This window comes from Vulpes lagopus, chromosome 9, assembly GCF_018345385.1.
Source record: "Vulpes lagopus strain Blue_001 chromosome 9, ASM1834538v1, whole genome shotgun sequence".
Classification (NCBI taxonomy): domain Eukaryota; kingdom Metazoa; phylum Chordata; class Mammalia; order Carnivora; family Canidae; genus Vulpes; species Vulpes lagopus.
Genome location: NC_054832.1, coordinates 33,766,768 through 33,788,922, shown reverse-complemented (window position 1 = coordinate 33,788,922; position 22,155 = coordinate 33,766,768). Strand labels below are relative to the sequence as shown.

The window sequence follows — 22,155 nt, the reverse complement described above, 5'->3', positions numbered from 1 at the left end:
GATTGTGGGCACATTGCCTTTTTCCTCTTGTATATGATTTGTTCATATCTCTAGGGCTGTTCTTTTGATCATATTTAGTAGCTGCAAATCTTCATCTTTTGACATTGACTGAGATATTTTGAAAAGCAAAAAAAGTCCCTAAGGTATTTGGTAAATAAAATTGTTGGGTTTTTGCTATGAGGCAGAACAGCTGGGGGCTGGCTGGGCCTCTCTCTCTTCTGGGACTGTCCAGGGGGCTTCTCCATATGGGGCTAGTTTGGGTTTCCTCATAGTATGGTGGCCTTCAGGGCAGTTGGGCTGTTTACATAACTGCTCTGAGCTCCAGCACAGTCCCAGCTAAAAAGCAGAAGCTGCATTGCCTCTTGGGACCTAGCCTTGGAATTAAGCAGTGTCACTTTTCTCCTGCATTCTTTTGGTTACAAGTGAGTCACAAGCCTGCCTAGATTCAAAGGCAGGGAATTAGACCTTACCCCTGATGAGGGGATGGCAAGGTTCTAGAAGAGCATGGCAGTTTTGAGAACCATGAAGGGTCTGAGATTTTACTGGAGTAGTTAGCCTATGAGTTTCTTGGAAGCTGGTGAGACACAAGACTCCTGGGTCAGAAACAAAGGCACAGCAAGCCTCTCAAGTGTCAGCATGTTTGCATCTGATCCCCTTTCCCAAGTGTCACAGGGGCCAGGTGGACGCCTGCACATGAAGCAGACTGCATTATAGGTGATTTGCGTGCCCACTAATCTGCTGAAAGTCATCCCCCAAAGTGCGGTGTTGTAAATGCAGCCAGGGCTCCCTGTGAGCTCTCTGCAGCTTTCTTCAGCTCTGTTGATCTGGCTCATCTCCTCTGCCCACACTCTCCTCCCCAGTTTGGAAATTGGCTTTTCCCCTTGGTTTTACCGCCCCCACTGCCAGGGACTTTCTCTTCTACCTCTGATTATGTCTTCTCTGCCTCCTCCTCCTTTCCTGGCCCCCTCCATCCTGGTTCCCCCTCGCCCCCACCCTTGGAGATGCAACTCTTCACACCCTTCAGCCAGTAGACTTCCCTCATTCAGCCTTTGCTCATCCATTCTTCTGACTTCAGATATCCCCTGGTGGTGGCTCTGTGATTCTCTCCCCTGACTCCAGATCCTCATCTCCAGCTGCTTACCAGACATCTGACTACAGTGGGCCAGGTGCATCGAATTCTACTGGCCCCAGGCCTGATTAAAGTCTTCTTTCATACATCAGCCCCTGCTGCTGTGTGTTCCCCCTCAGTTCGTCACAGTCCTCCTCTAGTTGGCCAGGTACAAGACTTTACAGTATTTTGCTTTCACTCCCATCTTTCTTTCTCTATCTCTCTGCACATCTAATGTGGTATCAAATCCCACAAACCATCTCTGAAATGTCTCTTGTAATGAATCATTTCCATCTTTTCAACCCCAGGAATCCTACCCTAGCTCAGGACCTTGGGAATGTTCACCTTCCAATTGTCTCCCATTGACCTTTCTGGATGTGGGAGCATTTTGACAGCTAGGCAGGCATCCCCCTCCTCTCTCATTGCTCCCACTTATCTCTCCCAAACCATAAGCTCAGTTTAATTTTAGGCATTTCTCAGATAGAGAATGATCTTTTATTCTTCTACTTTTCCTTCCTTTCTACAAATATTCTTCAGCACCCAGTGTGGGGTGGGCACTGTTTTAAATATTGTAGCGGTAGAGAAGATGGCCAAGACTGCTCTTGGAGCTTATATTCAGATTGGGGATAATGCTTATGGGCCAAGAAATAAATAAGCTAGATAATTTTAGACATTGGTGAGCACCATGGAAAAAAAAACCCCAAGATAATGAAACAGAGAGTAACCAGGATGAGGATGAGTTAACAGATTGAGTGGTTGGGGAAGGCCTCTATGAGAAGTGTATTTAAGTTAAATTGCGAATGAAAAGCAGAGATGGACTCATGAATGTGAGGGGCCAGAATGCTTTAGGAAGAGCCAGCAGCAAGTGCAAAGGCCCTGAGGCTGGAAGGAGCTTGACATGATTGAGGCACAGAATGAGGCCAAAGTGATGAGAGAGACCAGAGAGGGAGTGTGTGGGAGGAGAGGATCCATGTAGGGGGATGGAATATATAGGGACTATGGACGATGGGCAGGAGTTTGGGCTTCACTTGAGTGGTGGTGGGAAGGAGGGCTAGGCCTGCTAGAACTCGAAGCCTCTTACTTAGTTCTGATCTTTCTTTTCTCTGGTCATTCCTCATACTCCTGCCTGACCATAGATGTGATTCTGTCACTCTCCTGCCCCAAAACATTTTATGACCTCTGTTTCCTATTGGACAAATGATGACATTTTCAGCATGACATTCCAGGCCCTTGGCTGTCTGGCCTGAACCTTCTGTCCCTACCAGTTCCACATTCTTGAGTCCTTATTGTTTCCTAGGCCTGCCTTTCCTTTCTGTTCTGTCATTACAGTTTCCCCAGATGGAACATTTTACCTTCATACTTCCTCATCATGCAAGTCTAACCCAAAGGCCACTCATCCCCTCTGTAAAACCTCCCTAAGTTCTCCTCAGGTGGAACTAATCTCTGTTTCGCCATTGCCCCATTCTATTTTTTTGTCCTTTTTATCATTATTTCCATGGTTGCATAGTCAGCCTTGTGTACGTATGCACAGGCCCACCCTTCTGGTGGAATGAGGGCTTCTTGGGGATAAAAATCATGTCTTGCTCATCACCTGTCCCTTATGAAGCCTTGCATGAAATAGGAGCTCCATTAATATTTTCTGAGATTGATAAGATGGGCATGCACAATTTGTTATTCTATCTTGCCTTTGAAGAAGGTGATGGGCTGTTGCTTGGCTATAAAACTGAGATTTCAGGCATGGCTCTAAGTTGGGTGGTTGCCCAGATATGTAACTACATGCTCCAATGACCACACCGTTGCTTTGCTGCATGATTGCATAGCTGTGTGACTGCATGGCTGCATAGTTGTGTGGCTGTTTAGCTGCATGAATTTACAGAAACACAGCTCTCTAATTCACAGTTTGCCTGGATGCATGATATGGCTCCCTTTAAGACCCCAAAATGCTCTTGTATATTTCTAAACTACCTCTCTCTCCACCTAAGACATTGAGATCATGAGCACAAGGAGAATAAAGTGAAAGTAGAGTTATAAAGAAATTGTGTTGATGAGTAGAAGTTTACAGCTGAAATGGATCCAAACAGACCCTGAGGTTTTTATGAGATGGTCAAGACCTGGGAGCATAGGGCCTTCCTGACACCCCAACGTGTCAGCAGGATGCAGACTAGAATGTATTTTCTTACCTGTGATCTGCAAATTGGAGATTTACTTGTTTTTATATAACACTTATATATTTTACTTTCTTTGGACCAGACACTATTCTAATCATTGAATACTTGTAGCAACCCAATGAGGTCACGTTACCCCTAACCCCTTGCAGGTGAATCCACATGGCACTTTCTTTATGACACACTTGTCTTAGAATAAAACACAACCTTAGAATGTTGTGGGGCAGACTGAATGGTGTAACATATGTCAAGGACTCAACTCTTGGTATGTGCTCCATGAATACTAGCCATTGTTTATTATGGCTGTAACCCTGTCCCCCGTGCTCTTCCCAAGTACATTGGGAAGTTTAACTCCTTTTAGATGTTTAGGTCTAACTGTCATCCAATGAGGGCCTCTCTTGTTTGCTTTATGGGTATGGGACACAGATCTGTCTTGGGGAGAGGAGATCATCTTCACATAAGGTTTTTTAGGGACCCTGAATTTAAACCTCTGCCTTTTGTGTCCTGCTTGATTCTTAGAATCCACTTGCTTCTATAACCACAGAAGCACTCATTTCTGCCTCTCTGCTTCTGAAATGCTGCAGGGCTCCCCTTTGGTTGTTTTTGTTCAAGAGAATGTGAGAACAAGAGAGAAGGGAGACAGATAAAAAAGGAGGCAGAAACAAAATTCGTCATTGAGAAGAGAGTAGGAGAGAGCCCTGCATTCCCAGACTGCTTCTGCAGGCTTCACAGATACTTTCTATATTTCCAGGGACCTCCTTGAATCAGGGCTTGAAATAGAGAAGATATATGGATGGGTGGGGGTGGGAGGTGGGGAGGAAACACCTGAGGGCAAATACCATTTTCTGGAATGGGCATGTATACAGGACTCCCATAGCCAGCATGGTGGGAAGAGGCAGGTAGTGATGTACTGTTATTCAAAAATACCTGCTTTTATTTCTTAAAAAACCTCCAGAGTGCTTAAATAAATATATTTGAATATATCTCTAGGTTGTTGAATTTGTTCAAACCCAATGAACATATTAACCATTAGTGAGGTACTTGTGCCTCTTTGAAAGCCTGGTAATAATCCTCTTAAAGGGAAATCATACCCTCTTAATCTCTTTTTTTGTGTGTAATGCTAAATACAGCATCTAAACTGGATTTATACTCTACGATGCCCAAAGTGACTTAGCTTGCCAGACACAAGGCACATTAGGGTGGTTAAAACTAAGTGGGCTCTGAAAATACATGTCTTAACAGTTAATTCTAATGATTAGTTCATAAGACAAATTCAGAATCTCATTCTAGGAGTGATAATCCTTTTGAAATGTAATCTTTTTGCCTTCATGAGTCACTTACCTACCCTATTTTGCCTCAAACGGTGCCCTAAGTATTTATTTAGTTACCTAGGTTTTAATTTTCTTTGGTCCAAGTTTGCTGTTGGGCTAATAATAGAAATAGATGCTATCAAGGGGCTGGAGACAAAGATGGATCAAATATCCATATCCTTCCAGTTAGAGGAATGACCTTACTTTTTGCCCTATATGAATGAATGAATTTGTTTATTCAGCAATTACTTAGGGAGCATGTTCAAAGCCCTTAATATAGTCCTAGGCAGTCAGGAGATACCCACAAAGAGCCGTTGGTGGAGTTTACAGTCTAGTTCAATACTGTCCAATAGAATTTTTTGTGATGATGGAATGTTCTATATCTGCACTGTCTAATACCCTAGCTACGGCTCTGGATCACTTGAAATGGGGCTAGTGCAGCTGAATTTCTCATATTCTTTAATGTTAACGTAAATGTACATAGCTCAGATGTGGCTACCATATTGGACAAGGCCTGTAAAAGAGATAATAACCTGATTCACACGATTCATTACAATTGTTGTAAATGCTGTAGAGGAAAAGACAGGTACTATGGGCAGATGAAACTGGGAAACATAACCTAATCTATGGCTCGGCTGAGACTTTTCTGAGATCTTGATGTTTGTGTTAAAAACTGAGCTGCAAAAAAAAAAAAAAAAAACAAAAAAAACCCAAAAAACTGAGCTGCTTGGGATTCACTAGGTTGCAGTTAGTGTGGGCAACATTTTTAGAAAAAGAACGAGCATGCACAAAGGCCTTGGGGCAGGAAGAGCTTGGACCCTCTCCCGCCAGAGTGATTGAACCATCACGAAAGCAATGTATGAGAGGAGGCAGGAGAGGGGCTGGAGGGCAGGAAGTGTTGGGGGGTGAGGAGTGGAGAAGAGGTGCGACTGGATCAGATTAGGACCCATAGGCCACAGTAAGCATCATGGACGTTTTCCTAATAGTAGTGAGAAGCCCTGAGAAGGAAAGTAACTTAATCCAATGATAATCTCTTTTGAATGTTAAATATTTTCTAGTTATACATATGCAGACTTTAGAGTCAGTTTCTACAAGGCTTGCTATGAACATTAGCAAGTCCCCTGCTGGGCTTCCCAGTTTTCCAGTCCCTCAAGGTAACTACTTCTGGTTCTTTCAGTTGATTCTCTTGGTTTTTTACTTCTATGTCTTTAAATAATATGCAAGTATTACTCTTTCTCAATGTTGCGGTTTAAGACCTGGTCTACTGTTTACCCACAGGGAAGGTGAAGATGCCACTTTCACCCTCACCCCCACCACTCCCAATAGAGTTGTAACATGATTTGGTTAGATGGATGGTCAATGTTTGTATGAGAATGACTTTGTAAACACTATTTGCAGCTGAACCATATGATATATAGCGATTACTTCTCCTTTCACACAATATTTTATTTTTGCACTAAGAATTCTTTTAAAAATTGGAACTCATCACTAAATCATGTTAAACTATGCTCTGGTTATGTAAATCTCTTCTCAATGTGTTTAACCACATTAAGAATTCTATTGATTTTTTTTTATCTTTTTGAAGAAATTGCCCTTGGAGCTTTCTGACTTGTTCCAGTCTGTGATGCTTGCTTTCCAGGCTTGCTGCACAGCCCTAGGCTTAGTATCTCTCTTCACCATTAACCTGAGGATCCTGTTAGCCTCTTTCTTGTGTTGAATTAGTACCATATTTCCTGGACCCTGTGTCTTCCTCTTTTTCTTGATTGGTTATTTTATTTGCTCAAAGACATGCTCTAGTAGCTGCCTGCATGAGAGGTAACATTTTTGAGATTGTATTAAAAGAATTTGTTTTTTTTCTCTTTAACTGATAGTTTGGCTACCAGATGTAAGTCTGGTATGGAAATACCTTTAGAGGTCTGAGGGTATTACCTCATGTCTTCTAAGTTCCAGTGTTGCTGTTGAGAAAATTTCATAGTATGTCTTCTTCCCCTTCTTTTTGTCCTTGTGAGATCCCTTACATTTGTTTTCATGGGGTTGGGGAGTGGAACAGAGCTAGGTGCAGTTACAATGATAAAATTCTTCTTTAAATTGGAATTCAATGAGCCTGTTTTATTTTGTTTTAAAAAACACCTTGGCTATAGTTTATAAAATGGATTTGGTGGCTCCTGGTCATTTTGTATTACATGAAGTACTATGAGAATTTGTCCCCGCAGGAAGATATGTTCAAATCCTAATTTCCAGTGCTTGCGAATATCACCTTATTTGGGTACAGGATCTTTTCAAGTGTCATCAAGTTAAGATAAGGTGATACTGGGTTTAAGCAAGCCTTAATCCAATGACTGATATCCCTATCAGAAGAGGATATTTGGACACAGAGAGAAGAACACTATGTGAAGACAGAGGCAGAGATTGGAATGATGCATCTATGAGCCAAGAAATACCAAGGATTTCCAGGAACCACCTGGAAGCTAGGAGAGATGCATGGAACAAATTTTCTCTAGGGCCTCCAAAAGGAACCACCTCTGCCCACGTTTTGATTTCAGACTTCCAGCCTCCAGAATTGTGAGAGAATACATTTCTGTTATTTTAAGCCACCCAGTTTTGTGGTATTTTGTTACAGCAGCCCTATGAAACTAATACGGGTGGGTATTAAATTATGTAATTTAGTGTTCTTAGAAATGGAAGGTGCTTGGAGAAACTTTGTTTTCTTAGAAATCGAAAGTGCCTTCAGAAATGAAAGGTGATTTTCCCTGAAATAGGAATTTGTTCTTTATATCATTATTCTGTCAGTTTTGTTGAGTATTTGTCTTAATTTTTCTTGAACACTATAAAAATTGTCATAATGTAGTACACATCTGTATCTATCCTATTTTTCTGGCTAGCTTTTAAAATGCCTACCTGATTTCTTTGGAAAACCATCAGGTCAAACAGAGCCATCTAAAGCTTAGGAAAGCCAATCAGAAAAAAGAGAAAGAGGGGTACCTGGGTGGATCAGTGGTTGAGCGTCTGCCTTTGGCTCAGGGTGTGATCCTGGGGTCCTGGGATCCAGTCCCACATCAGGCTCCCCGCAGGGAGCCTGCTTCTCCCTCTGCCTGTGTCTCTGCCTTCCTCTTTGTCTCTAATGAATAAATAAATAAAATCTTGAAAAAAGAAAAAAAGAGAAAGAGTCCAAATATATCTCCATTCCTCTTGATCCAAGCACTGGATCTTCCAGCAACAAGGAACCTGGTGGGACTTTCTCCTCTCCTGCTGCTGCCTCTTCCTCCTGAGAAGGAATCTAAGTTGGGTCTCCCAAATTCTCCCAAGCAATCCAGATTCTAGTACCCCCGCATGGATTTTTCTAGGATCTGATATTAGCTAATTCTGCCACCATGCCCAAGTCCCTTCCTGGTGGCCATTGCAAGGATTTTTTTCAATTATCTTGGGAACATTAATTTTATTTTTTTATATGTTAATTCCAGTATAGTTAACATACAGTATTATATCAGTCTCAAGGTGTACAATATAGTGATTCAAAAGTTACATGCAACACCCGGTAGTCGTCACAAGTGCCCTCCTTAATTCCCACTGCCTATTTCACCCATCTCCCACACACCTCCCCTCTGGTGACATCAGTTTGTTCTCTATAGTTAAGAGTCTGTTTTTTGGTTTGTCTCTTTTTTCCTTTGTTTATTTCTTTTGTTTCTTAAATTCCACATATGTGTGAAATCATACGGTATTTATCTTTCTCTTACTGACTTATTTTGCTGAGCATAATACTCTCTAGCTCCATCCATGTCGTTGCAAATGGCAATATTTCATTCTTTTTTATGGCTGAATAATATTCAATATTGGAATAATATTCCAATGGATATATATATGTTATATATTGGAATATACATATGAACATATATTAATATATTTATATCACAGCTTCTTTATCCATTCATCGATCAATGGACACTTTGGCTTCTTCCATATCTTGACTATTGTAAATAATGCTGCTATAAACATGGGGGAGCATGTTTCCCTTTGAATTAGTATTTTTGTATTTTGGGGGGAAATACCCAGCAGTGTGATTACTGGATCACAAGGTGGTTCTATTTTTAACATTTTGAGGAATCTCCATACCATTTTCACAGTGGTTGCACCAGTTTGCAATCCCACCAACAGTGGGGGCACTCATTTTATTTTTATTTTTTTTTTTTTTAATTTTTTTTATTTATTTATGATAGTCACAGAGAGAGAGAGAGAGGCAGAGACACAGGCAGAGGGAGAAGCAGGCTCCATGCACCGGGAGCCCGATGTGGGATTCGATCCTGGGTCTCCAGGATCGCGCCCTGGGCCAAAGGCAGGCGCCAAACCGCTGCGCCACCCAGGGATCCCTGGGGGCACTCATTTTAAAGAACACATTAGTAAATGCTGAGCAACCACAGGAACCCACGCAGAGCAGAGAGCAGCAACAAGGAAAGATGAGGAGCAGATTTTGGGCGTCTCCCCTCTCTGTTTACTTCTCAGATCAGAGTGAGGACCTGGCTGAAGTCAGGAAACCTGGGCAAGATGAGTTTCCCACCCCAAATTGAGATTTCACATGAGAGAAGAATTGACTTCATCAGTCCAAAGGCCAGTTTTCCACAAGCCGATTTGCCAGGTAGGAAATCCACTGAAGGTCTAAGGGCTTTCCCCCACTGGGGTCCTGCCTCAACTTTGCTGCAGCTGCTTTGTGTTGGAATGGTTAGTTTGGGATTGTTTTAAGTACAAATAACTGAACTCATTTTTGCTGTCTGCACTCCCTCTTTGGACTGCTGCTGTGTTCCTGTATACACTCGACTCCTGCCCCTGCCCCTGCCCCTGTCTGCTCTCCTTCTGTGTAGGACCACGTATAGTTCCAGCAAACTTTCCTAACTGCATTTAAAATTGTTATCTGATAATGCTAAGGGGATCCATCATTTGGCTTCCCCTCTGCCCCCCAGTGAAAAGAGTATTTGATCAACTAGCTTTTGGCAAATTGGTCTTTCAGTAAATTGATTTTGGGCGAATTATTTTTTTTTTACAATATGACCCAGAGGCCATCTTCTGCTTTAGGAAGTCAGTAGAAAGTTGTGAGCATTAGGTGATTAGGTATCCTGAATTCTGTTCTGCTTGCTTCTTATGACTGAGGCAAATTTCCACATCACCTAGGCTCCAGATTACCTATAAAATGGGAATAATAATGTCAACTTCTTGGATGCAAAGATTAATTGACTTTAGAGATAACCAGAATAGATTTTTAAACATATATATATGTATATATATATATATATATATATATATATATATAAAATCTATTTAAGACTGTGCATACTAAACTAGGTAAAGCTACCCCTTACAGCTCATAGTCATAAAACAAAAGCAACTTACAAAGGTGAGACCTACAAACTAGAAAGCCAGTAATGTTGTGAATAATACCAGTAACATTGTGAATAATAGCATTAATTTAGCAGATAATTTTGTTTTGTAGAAAATGAGTTACACTGTTGATTTTAGTAGTAGAAAGTTATGTTCATTTGTTTTTTATTTCACTTTTGTGCACTTGATGCCTTTAATTTGGGAGCACAGTATTCCATCAGATGAGTCATCATCATCATCACAATTATTTTTCATTTCAAACATGATGCCAGCTTTCATCATCCACTGTACTCCCTTCAAGTCAGTACTCCGAAGGATGGGAGTTGCGCACTACATCTCCTTATGCTAGGATGCCATCATTTCCAGCTCAGCACCCGGTATTACCTTGAGTTGATTGATTATTCAACTTTCCCACTCTCTCCTCTATTTAAATGACTTGGAAGACTTCATCTATGATGTCATTTCCCTTTTATGTTCATAGTGCAGAGGTCTCATTTATACATTTTCTTTGCATTTCAAGACTATTAAGGGAGTTGGTGGCAATACAGCCTTAAAATCAATACCAACTGGGGCACCAGAATCATGGAATTCTAATACATCCATCTGGATGATCTTAAATATGCAAATTATAATTTTTTTTCACAATTATCATCTAGATGGAAGCATGAGAATGTATCCTCAGTTCCCCTAGGAGTTTGCTGACCCCTCTACTTTTAGGCAAGTTGGCCAAAATATAGGAAAGTATCTGGCGTGTAGAAGGTACTTGGTAAGGGGAAATTTTTATGAAATGTACATCAGAACCAGGGTGCCTGGGTAGATTACTTGGTTAATCTACCTTCAGCTCAGGTCATGGTCCCAGGATTCAGAGATCAAGCCACCCCTATCAAGCTCCCTGCTCAGCAGAGAGCCTGCTTCTCCTTTTGCCCCTCCCTGATGTTCATGCTTGCCCTCTGTCTCTCTCTCTCTGAAATAAATAAATTAAATCTTAAAAATAAAAAAAGAAATTTACATCAGAACCATCCACCAAGGCCAGAGATCACCAACCTGTATTTTTAAGGTCAAATCAACTGGATTTCAATGACTCTATGTTCCAAAAGATTAATAAGTTATTAGGAAGAATATTCCTCAAATTAAACCGTGACAAAGTTGAATCTGAAGCTAAAGTAACCGGTAACAGTAGTTCCAGAAGTGAGTAAAGTAATCTGAGGAATACAAACGTAGTTATCATTCTTGCCCTACAATCTTACAGTTCTCAAAGTAACCAGGAGGCCCTTGAGAAATTTCTTTTTAAAATCTATCACATGGGGCGCCTGGCTGGCTCAGTCAATGGAGAATGCAATTCTTGATCTTGGGATTATAAATTTGATGCCCACATTGGGTATAGAGATTACTTAAAAAAAATAAAACTCTTTTAAAAAAATAACCTTATCACATAAAAAGAAGGAAGGTGCTGTGAAGAGGATCATCAACTGTCCTTGTGGAGAATACTGGTCCCCCTTGTAGAGAACACTTGATCCATAAGAAATCCAGAAAACGAAAAATACTAAGTGCAGACACTGCACGGCTTTCAGGGGGTTGAAACTCCAGAAGCAGATACTAGTCTAACTAGTTTAACTAGACTCTGAAAGGGGGCTGGATCCTGAATCTACTCCTCCAGCCTTCTCCCCCAAGATGGACTTTTCTATTAGAAAGACTCAGTTTGGTCTACTTCCTGTGTGTCTCCTTTACTACTCACCCAGAACACTTTACCTCTGACAGTTCTGGTCACCAAATGTGTGGGCACTGATAGCAGTTTGGAAATAAAGACTTGTCTCTTTTGTGAGTTAAAAAAAAAAAAAAAAGGCCCATTCTTGATGGCTTAGTCTTCCTACCCTTGGAGCTTCAGGAAAGCCCTGCTTAGGAAGAGAACATTGTTGGATTAGGTTACTGGCATCCCATCTCCAAGAAATCATAGCCAGCCAGAGAAACTTAGATGCTTCTCATTGAAAAGACATTAGGACACTTTTATTGATAGAATGCCTGTTCCAGCATAGCTTTTACCACTTTGGGTACAAAGAATGTTTTATAATATCAAAAATGTCAGTATTATAATGTCTCAAACTTTCAGTATTCACTGATTGAGAAAAATTGACTCAAAAATTTGGCAAAGAGCTATTATGGATGCAGTAATGTTTTTAAATGGATTTTCTTCTTTGAGTCTGTATTTGGAAAGTAGCGGTTAACATGTGAGACACAGTGTTTATTCAACCTGTAGACCATGCCTAATATACTTTGAGTTTGCAGACTTTGCTGCAATTCCTCCTGAGCAGGGGTCCCCAAACATGGCATGTGGCCCAGTACCCTGACCAAGTTATCATTGGCTTATAGTAAGATGAGAAACAGAGCCAATGCGTGGAGCTCTTCGTAATCTCGCTCCAACGTTAGCCCACGAGGGCAGGGCCCACGTCTCTGTCTATGTCTACTACTGTATCCTCAACCCTAGCACAGTGCCTGCCACACTGCCTGTCAGTGCTCAGTGGTTATTGAGTAAATGAAAAACGTGTACAACTTCGAAGACAGCTCTTTATTTTGTTATTGGTTTCTTAGTGTGATAGTATATAGTAGTTTGGTTTGTTTTCTAAGTTTTATGTGACAAAATAAAAAGTCTACAACCTCTGTTGTTTTCTCTATCAGTTAGGATTAGGTTTAGCTGTAAGAAGAAACCGGAAGAGCTGTGTTTTGCAACAAGATAGATGTTTTTCCCTCCAGGACTAGTAGTGTGGCTCTAACAGTTCTCAGGGCCTCAGCCTTCTTCTCCCTCACTGTTTTGCTGTGAGCTTACTGATCTGCTTGGGGGGACCTTTGGACTCATAGTCCAGGCGTGATGTCACCTTCCAGGATAGAGGAAGAGAAAGGGAATGACCTGCCTCCTGCCTTGAAGGAAATTTTCTGGTGTTGAATTAATGTGTTGTACACCTGAAATGAACATAATACGTTATGTTAACTAACTGCAGTTAAAATAAGAACTTAAAAAAAAAAAAAAGGAAACCTTCTGGCAGCATCCAATATCACTTCTATCTCATTGGCCAGAATTTAGTCATAGGACCACATCAAGCTGCAAAGGAAGATGGGAAATGACTTTTAGCTGATTGGCAACACACAGACTAACAACCAAGATTCTGTGACTAGGGCAAAGCAGAGGCTTCCTTAGCAGTATGATCACTGTCACCCAGACTTTTTGGAATCATTTAGAAAACATGGGAACCACAGCTGAAGGAGGCTTCTCCCTCTGTCTATATTGCCTGGAATTATATAGGTTGCTCTCTACCCAGCAAAGCTCCCCCCTAAACACTGGAAAGCCCAGAGAGTTTTCTGTCTCTGCTTTGACTCAGTTCTTTGTCTTTCTCACCTCTGGCTTCACCTTCTCTCTGTTTCCACAGCCCTCAATTTACTCATTTTCCTTTATTAACATAATTCTCCAATAGCATGAACTTCAGCAAAAGGCAAGTCTTACTTGAATGAAAGCAAAACACGAAAAACTGAAAATTTGTGCAAATCAAATTGCTATAAAAGAATTCTCATTTTCTTGCTTACTTACATTCCAGTTTCAGGGTTGTTTTGTCATCATTTCTGAAAAATATCCTTTTTTGGCAGTGGTTTCTGACCCAATTCCTCTCTTCCCTAGTTATACTGAGGAGAGGAATTCATGTGTAAATCTATTACTTTCTAAGAGTCTCAGAAATCACCACCCTCACACAAATACACTGACTCCAACAATTTGGAAATTGTACCTTGAAACCTTTTGATTTTATCACTCATATTGACAGCAAAGGAGTTGAACACTAAAGTAAGATTAGCTCCTTTGGATGCTAGGAAACTGCCTTTGGGTACCCTTTGTCCAGCTGGGCCCAATTTATCAGGCTGTGGACCTGGAGCACAGAGTGCACCCCCCAGTCAGGCTTTTGAGAGGAGGCTTTGGTGGGAAGGCCTGCCTCGGCCACGCCGAGCACACTGCTAAGAGTCATTTATTCACTGAACTAAACTTACTTGTACCAGTCCCTATATATGTCATCCTCTCAATTACTAGTTGCATTTTGTAGGTCATGAAACGGGGGCTTAAGGGCACCTGGGTGGCTCAGTCAGTTGAGCATCCAACTCTTTGTTCATGAGATTAAGCCTCACCTCAGGCTCCGTACTCAGCAGGAGTCTGCTTGGATACTCTTTCTCCCTCTGCTCCTTCCCCTGTTCTTGCTCTCTCTCTCTCTCTAAAAATCAATCAATCAATCAATCAATCAATCTAAAAAAATGATAGAAAGCAACTTGCCCAAGATCACACAGTTGGTGGAGACAGATTCAAACCAAGCCTGCTTTCCTCTAAAACCCTTCCTTGAGGCCTTAAGAGTCTCTTTTAGAGAATTCATGGGCCAGTAGAATTTAAAAAAAATTATAACCTAAGAAATGATGTGTATGTGTACATGTTGATATAGAGTAGCTAATTTTTTCTTTTGCCATGGGGGCATGAAAAAGACCCTGTCATTAATTATCATTACCATTTTGTTGGGAAGAATATCTCTCTGTCTCTCTCCTCTTTCTCATACACACACACACACACACACACACACACACACACAGAAAACATTTCTAAATTAATTCAACAAATATTTATTGAGCATCTATTATGGGGCCAGACACTGTTCTAGGCACTGAAGAATGGGGTAGTAACAAAATAAGCAAAAATTTCTCCCTCATGCTTAAATACTAAGTAAGGCATGATATAACTAAAAAGAAAAGAAAAGAAAAGAACACACAGTATATTAGAAATAAGTGCAACAGGGGAAAAATAAGGCAGAGAAGAGGGATACGACTGTGTGGGGGAGGAATGCCCACTACATTATGTCATTTTTCTCACTGTACCACACACTGGGGACCTCACCTCTAGGACCTGACATGTGGAACCTCCTACCCTTTGCTACCCTAGCGCCGTAGAAGTGGAGATGGGAGGCAGTGGTGAAGGTGGTTCCAACTCTGCTTCCGGTTCATTTCCTCCCAGCCTTTTCTAATCATGGGTTTCTAATTCCTCAGTTATTGATTAGCTGAGGTTTTGTCTTGCCTAAGACATGATTCAGGAAGTTTTTCATTATGCCTCAGAGCAAATCAATATTTCCAAGAAAGAACTATAAATCAAAAACTTTTACTTTTTTGAGGACAGAGGTTCTGGGGCCTTGTCCTGCCCTTCTACTGTGCTACCTTCCCTTTGCTAGACGGGCTGAGTCTGAGCCTTGTGAGTACCCATATATTCTCCCCATGTGTTTCCAGCTTCCTGTGGGAAGAAAATTTATGCAAAATATCCTTTCATGTTCATGTTAGGAAGGTTTTCCTTTGGGTTTTGTTGTTGAAGTGTACGTTCAAAGGTTTTTCTCAAACTCTAGATATAAGATGGTAGAGGTGTTTAGATCTCAGCAGTTCAGTTTCTCTCTATAGCCACCTCATCCCATGCAGTGTTGCCCACCTTCTCAGCAGCCTGTGTTCCTCTAGAACCTGAGTTTCTGTCTTTTTCCTCTGAGTACAGTTGTTCCAAATTCTCATGAAGTGAGTAGGGCAACATGGCACCTAGAATCGCAGAGCCCAGAGTTCTAATCCTAGCTCTGCCTCTGACTAGGTTGTTACCTTGGGAAAGTGACTTGAACTTTCTGAACCCTGGTTTTCTCAACTGTTGTACTGAGACAATAACAGTATCTACCTCATAGAGCTGTTGTGAATATTAAATGAGAGCAAGCACTCTAACTAAAATGTACTGAGAATATATTATGTGCCACACACTAGTCTAAGTGTTTTGTGTGTTTTGCCTAGGTGAATTCTCCATGAACTCCTTCTAAGAGGAGCCATTATTGTCTCCATTTTACAGAAGATGGAGCTGAATTGTAGGAAAGTTTTTTTTTTCATAATTGGAGCATTTTAATTTTATGTACAATGAGTCAGCATTAAGGTAGGTATCTTGGATGACCCATTCAAGGAAGTTCACTTAATCCAACTTAATGAAGCCTATATCCTTGGCGTACTGACAGAAACACTGGCGGCACATATTGAGGCCGTATTTCTGGATCAGATGGTGCAGGTTTGAACAGATGCGGCAAGAACAAGAGCCCTGGCCAAACTTCCTCCAATGGCTCCAGTAGAGCTGCTGGTGACCCATCTTGCTCTTTCAGATGCAACGAGGCAAAAGCTGCAGGGAAGTTAAGTAGTTTTCTCAAGGTTAGTCTGTGTTCCTCAAACAAAGAGTGATGGTTTTCATTAATACAGTCTCTGGTGAAGGAATTAGGAACCATCTGGTCTATGCTTGTCTTCAGAGCTCTCAGCCTGGAGCTGCTACTTAATAGGGTAATTTGACTAATGACAAAGGAATATATCAAGGCATGTTTCTCAAAATTTAAAAACTGAATTCTCATACAAATAGCGAGCAGGTGTCACTATCTAACTCATTAATGAGGGTCGTAGGAGGATGATAAAGCCCAGTCAAAAGAGAAGATGAGGGTGTGGTTATTGAAAAGGCAACATGAGGGTTCCTTGTGGTGATGGTGATGAAACTATTCATATCTTTTTTTTTTTTAAGATTTTATTTATTTATTCACAAGAGACACAGAGAAAGGCAGAGACATAGGCAGAGGGAGAAGCAGACTCCATGCAGGGAGCCTGATGTGGGACTCGATCCCAGGACTCCAGGATCATTCCCTGAACCGAAGGCAGACGCTCAACCGCTGTCACTCAGGCGTCCCAGAAACTACTCTGTATCTTGACTGACTGTGGTAGTGGTTACAAGGCCCAACAACACATGCGATGAAACTGACAGGACTAAATACAAATACATAAAGGAGTCCAAGTAAAATTTGAGAAATCTGAATAAGATGGGTAGATTGTATCAATGTTGATATCCTGGATATGATCTTGTACTGTAGTTCTGGAGGAAACCATTAAAAGACATACAGATCTCTGCATATTATTGCTTACAACTCATCTCAAATAGAAGGTTAAAGACAAAACAAAATAAATAGCTCTGAAAAAGAATATGAGAAACTTTTTTTTTTTAAATAGGCTGTGGAAAGAAGGAAAGTTGAGATAAGATTGCTAAATTAAATACAAAACTCATTATGTTTTATGGGGCAAAAAAAGAAACCCCAGAGATTTTGGGTTTATCCTCTCTAGTAGATAGAAAAGAAACTCATCACACATGATCAGTTCATAGAATTGTAATATACTTGGGTCACAGTGAAATGTGTGAACAGAGTTGTACACACTAGAGCAGGATTTCTCAATCTCAGCACTATTGACATTTTGGGTCTGAAAATTCTGTTGTGGAGGCTGCCCCATGCATTTTAGGATGTTTAGAGGCATTCCTAGCCTCTATCCACTAGATGCCAATAGCTTCTCCCCAGTCAATAACCAAAATGTCTCCAGATGTCTTGGGGGTGGTGGTGGTGGTGGTGGTATAAGGTCGTCCTGGCTGAGAACCACTATGCTAGGCTCTAAGGGCCCACAGAGCCAGAAGACCTTTAAGTAAGCTTGTTAGGAAGTGCTCCTTGCAGGACATAAATCATCTTTTGGCATTATTCCCAAGTTTTGGATAATTATTCACAAACAAAACCACCAATTACAGGGCCATTGTGCTGGACAGAAGCACAGGAGTCCTAGACATTTAGCACAAAAAGAGCCATGGAGATTCACTAGGCTTGGTCCAACCTCCTCATTTTACAGCTGGGGAATGTGAGGGGAGATGGCTTCCCAAAAGGCAAAGAGCTAGTTTGTGGCAGAGTATGTTCAGTTAAACCCTCTCTTGTTCCAAAGTGGATTTGAGGCAGTGGTGATGGAGTCATTAATTTTTTTTGAGCACCAATTATGTGCCAGGTACTGTACTAGACTCCAGGCTTGGATGATGACTAACACTTAAGTTCCTGTCCTCAGAGTATGGAGGTCTTACCAGGGAGATGGGGCTGTGAGCAAATCATTACTGTGAGTCTTGGAAGTGGTATTGAGGTGGGTGGGGGCTGGCAGAGAGTCACAATGGCCTTAGGGTCTCGGGGCTTAGGAAAGTCTAATGAGGCCTACACTTCAGAGATCCTGATCAAGGAGTTGTGGTCAGATCCTCCACAGGAACCCAAAGTTATTGCTTCTGGCCCCGGGGGGAACGTGAGGTCTGGCAGTGATCTGCCCACAAGGCTGCCCTGGGCCAGGTTCTGGGATATCTGGGAGCCAGAAAAGAATGCTGAGAGAGGGGATGCAGAAATGGGACCCGTGAAGAACAAAGGAGAGCAGGGAGCAGGTTTACAGCAAAGAGAGGAAGCCAAAGGTAGGACAGGGTGGGCTAGTGGGAGGAAGGCCATCCCTGGATGGAAGCCGAGGACAGCTGGAGGCCAGGAGGATGCAAATGCGGTCAAAGCACAGCGTTCAGGGCGCGGCGATGGCTGGTTGCTCCTGCCCATGGTGGGCCCGCAGGGAGCTGCCTGCACAGGAATCTGAATCTGGGAGCCTCGTGCTGCTGCACCAGGGCCCACACGGCGGCGAGCACGGGAGGAAACCGCCCCTGGAACCCGCCTTGGATGCTAAGCTCCGAACGAGAACCTGGCGAGGAGGGGGCCCGGGGCTGGCAGGGGGCTGCTTCCGAGGTATTTTACACGCAGAGCATCAGCCTCTCACATTGTAGCCGCTAAAGGAAGGAGGCTCCACCCTCAGCCCTTGCCTCCTTCCTCGCTGATAACTGCAGGGTCAGCGAGAGGTAAAGTGGGAAATAGGCACCCGTTGGGGGGGGGGGGGTTAGGAAGGGCTCAGATGGAACAGGGAAGCGGGAGGGGTGCAAGGTGAGGCGCTGCCTGGAAGTTCTCTGGCGTTCAGCAAGCTTTCCTGGATGAGAATTCTTTCCACAAAGAAGGAAAATATGCTGAGGTGGAATTGCAGGGATTATATGAAGGTAAAGATAGCACTGCAGGGCACCTGGGTGGCTCAGGCGGTTAAGCGTCTGCCTTCGGCTCAGGTCCTGGGATCAAGTCCCACATCTTTTCCCTCTTCTTCTGCCTCTTTCTTCCTCTGTCACTCATGAATAAACAACTATAATCTTAAAAAAAAAAAGTACGGCAAATGAGTCAAGACGGAGATTTTCGCATCCCCAGATTTTTATTGGTCCAACTTCTTTAGGCTCTGACTGACCAAGCATCTATGTAATGGTTTTTCTACTTTCCTTTCCTTTCTGGATGCTCAGAGTAGAAAACCCTGATAAGCCTCAGTAACCACATCCCCCAAAACAAAGCTTAATAGGGGAAAAGGGGAAGTGAGTTGGTTTTCCTCTCCTTGGGATAGAAGGTTTAGGCTCCCGTGTAAGGGTCCCTCCCTGTCTTACGGAAGTGGGTTGGTTATGCTGTGGGGGTGGAAAAGGCAGGAATCAGTCAGTGGGAAGTTGTCATTTTAGAGCATTAACCTTTGCAAAATTTTCCTGGGTGGGTCAGGCCGTGTCGTGGGAGTTGTATGAGTGGTTTGTGGTAACTCCCTGCTGCTAACAAAATTCCCATGTGCTGTGGCTAAATGGTATCTATCCATCTTAGGGTATATTGATTTCCCAGGACCTAAAGGCCACAGCTGCTGTGGATTTGGACCTAATAGCCATAACAGAATAAATGAGAATTTGGTTCATAGTAGCTAATACAAATACTAACATTTCTTGGCACTTCCTATGGGCCAATTCAAGCACACTGTATGGATTATTTCATTGGATTCTCACAGCCATACTATGAAGTAGGTGCTATCATATACTCGTTTCATAGATGAGAAAACGGTTAACAAGATAAGCAAGTTGCTGGAAGGTCCCACAGAGTAACTGAAAGAGCCAAAATTCAGACCCTTTAGGAATGGTGGTCTCAAAAACAAACAAACAAACAAACAAGCAAAGAGGAATGGTCTCTCTGCTGCTTGGAAGGTCACATTGCTCTCATGCTTTGTCCCATTGCTGTGAGGCGTGGCCCACCAGACCAGGATGAAGCTTGTTCGGACACTGCTCTGTGCTGCTGTGCACTGGGGAGAGGGCCCGCTTGGTATTGGGTTAACCTGGGACTTTGCAACAAAGGGAAGCTGAGAACCTCCAAAAACCTATGCTATAAAATAAACGCTGTTTGCTAAACATGAATACCTGTGACCATACTTCATATACCTGCTGGATTTTGCAGTGTTATTCTGGGGCCGACTCCTGATTCCTCCTCACAAAGATTTGGGGTGAGGTACTGTTTCTTCCAGAGCCTTTTCTCCTTGCATCCTCCTCATTTTGCATCCTTTGCAATCTCATATCCCACTTTGGTTTGCCACAGAATTGATTACCATTAAAGAATTCCACGTTTCTTCATCTGCAATCGCCAAACATCTACACTGCAACCACATTTTTCTGAGGCTGTTTTGTGAGGCTCCAGTCAGCTCCCTTCCCAGTATGCTATTGTTTAGATCCATGAAATGCTAGAACATTTGACTATTTATACTCGCCTTTGAGGTGAACTCTGCAAAGTGCCGCTTCATCCACTGTTATGCCCACATGGTTTTTCTTGTTCTTTACCTCATTCTGTGCTGTAAAGGGAGATAGTGACACTCAGTGGGTGATTATGTATGAGCCACCAAGGCTTTTAAGAGCACAAATTTGCCATCAGAAAATCAATGATATCTAGTAGGACTGAAATGTGAATCTGGGGAAGAGGCACTGGACAAGGACCAGGTGATCCATACCTTGGAGAGCCCCTCTGACCCAGGTGTCACCAGGCACCTTTCCCTGCAACAGGCAGACATATAGGCTTGAGTACAGCTGCCACAGAATTGCCAGCAGTTCTTTTCCAACTCAGAGGTTGGGATGACTGACTATGCAGCCCCACCACCCTTACTCCTTATTGCCCCACTGGGAAGGCATCTAATTACCCAGATTGGTCCAAAGCATGAAAGTCACAGTTGTCACTGGATTGGCTATGTTTGCAAAACAGGATGGGAAAACCCTTGAGATACCAGGTATATTCGTTTCCTGTTACTGTTGTAAGAAATCACCACAAATGTAATGGCTTAAACATAATTTATTCTCTTCCTGTTCCGGAATTTAGAAGCCTGACCTCCTCTCACTGGGCTAAGGTGTCAGCAGGACTGTGCTCCTCCCTGGATGCTCTAGGGGAAAATTAATTCCTTGCCCTTCCCAGCTTCTAGAGGCTGCCCACATTTCTTGGTTTATGGTCTTTTCCTGCATCTTCAACGCCTGTGACATTACACCTCTTTCATAGTCCCGTCACCCTTTGCTTCTTGCTCTTCTGCCTCCCTCTTCCACTTTTTTAAAAAAGATTTATTAATTTGTTTATTCATGATAGACAGAGAGAGAGAGGCAGAGGGAGAAGCAGGCTCCATGTCGGGAGCCCAACGTGGGACTTGATCCCAGGTCTCCAGGATCACTCCCTGGGCTGAAGGGGGCGCTAAACTGCTGAGCCACCCAGGGATCCCCTCCCTCTTCCACTTTTAAGGACTCTCGTGATTATACTGGACCCCCTTGGATAATCCAGGATCGTCTATTTTTTTTTAAATTTTATTTATTTATGATAGTCACAGAGAGAGAGGGAGAGAGAGGCAGAGGGAGAAGCAGGCTCCATGCACCGGGAGCCCGATGTGGGATTCGATCCCGGGTCTCCAGGATCGCGCCCTGGGCCAAAGACAGGCGCCAAACCGCTGCGCCACCCAGGGATCCCAGGATCGTCTATTTTAAAGGTCAGTTTAAAATAGCTGCCTTAATTGGATTAGCAACCGTAATTCCGAAGCCAAGTAACTTAATGTATCACAGGTTCTGGGGATTAAAAGTGGGCCTCCTGGGGGGCTCTTGGGCATTATTCTGCATGTCATGCCATGTCCGTAGTCAGAGATGTGGTCAAACAGAGCTGCAGAGGAAGCGGTCTGCCCTTTAGCAAGTGCCTACTAGGTGTCAGGCAGTAACCTCAGTGCTTTATACATTATCTCATTTAGTTTCCCAACATTCAGCCCTTCATTTTCAAGTGAGAAAATACTGGCTCTGAGAGGTTTAGCGGTTTGTCCAAAGTCCATAGCTGGCGACTGTGCAATTCTGTCTGTATGTCCTCCAGTCCGTGCTGTATCATGTCTCCCTTTGCTTCCTCCCACATAGGCCCAGAGGCTTCCAAATGTATGTGAGCATATGCGGCCATGCGTGTGTGTGTGTGTG

At 42.7% G+C, this 22,155-nt stretch overlaps 2 protein-coding genes across 3 annotated transcripts in view; one reads left to right on the top strand and one right to left on the bottom strand.

Moving 5' to 3' along the window:
• BAALC (BAALC binder of MAP3K1 and KLF4) overlaps nt 1-22,155 on the top strand; it is an 81,166-nt gene that overhangs the window by 17,764 nt on the left and 41,247 nt on the right. The gene's annotated exons all lie outside the window — the stretch shown is intronic.
• On the bottom strand, nt 15,915-16,122 carry LOC121498454 (40S ribosomal protein S29-like). The gene has a single exon (XM_041768402.1). The coding sequence runs from the start codon at nt 16,120-16,122 to the stop codon at nt 15,952-15,954; it is 171 nt and encodes a 56-aa protein (XP_041624336.1). The 3' UTR covers nt 15,915-15,951.

Bases quoted from the DNA above. Each gene is read 5' to 3' on its own strand.
- LOC121498454 (XM_041768402.1), bottom strand. From the start codon at position 16,122: ATGGGTCACCAGCAGCTCTACTGGAGCCATTGGAGGAAGTTTGGCCAG.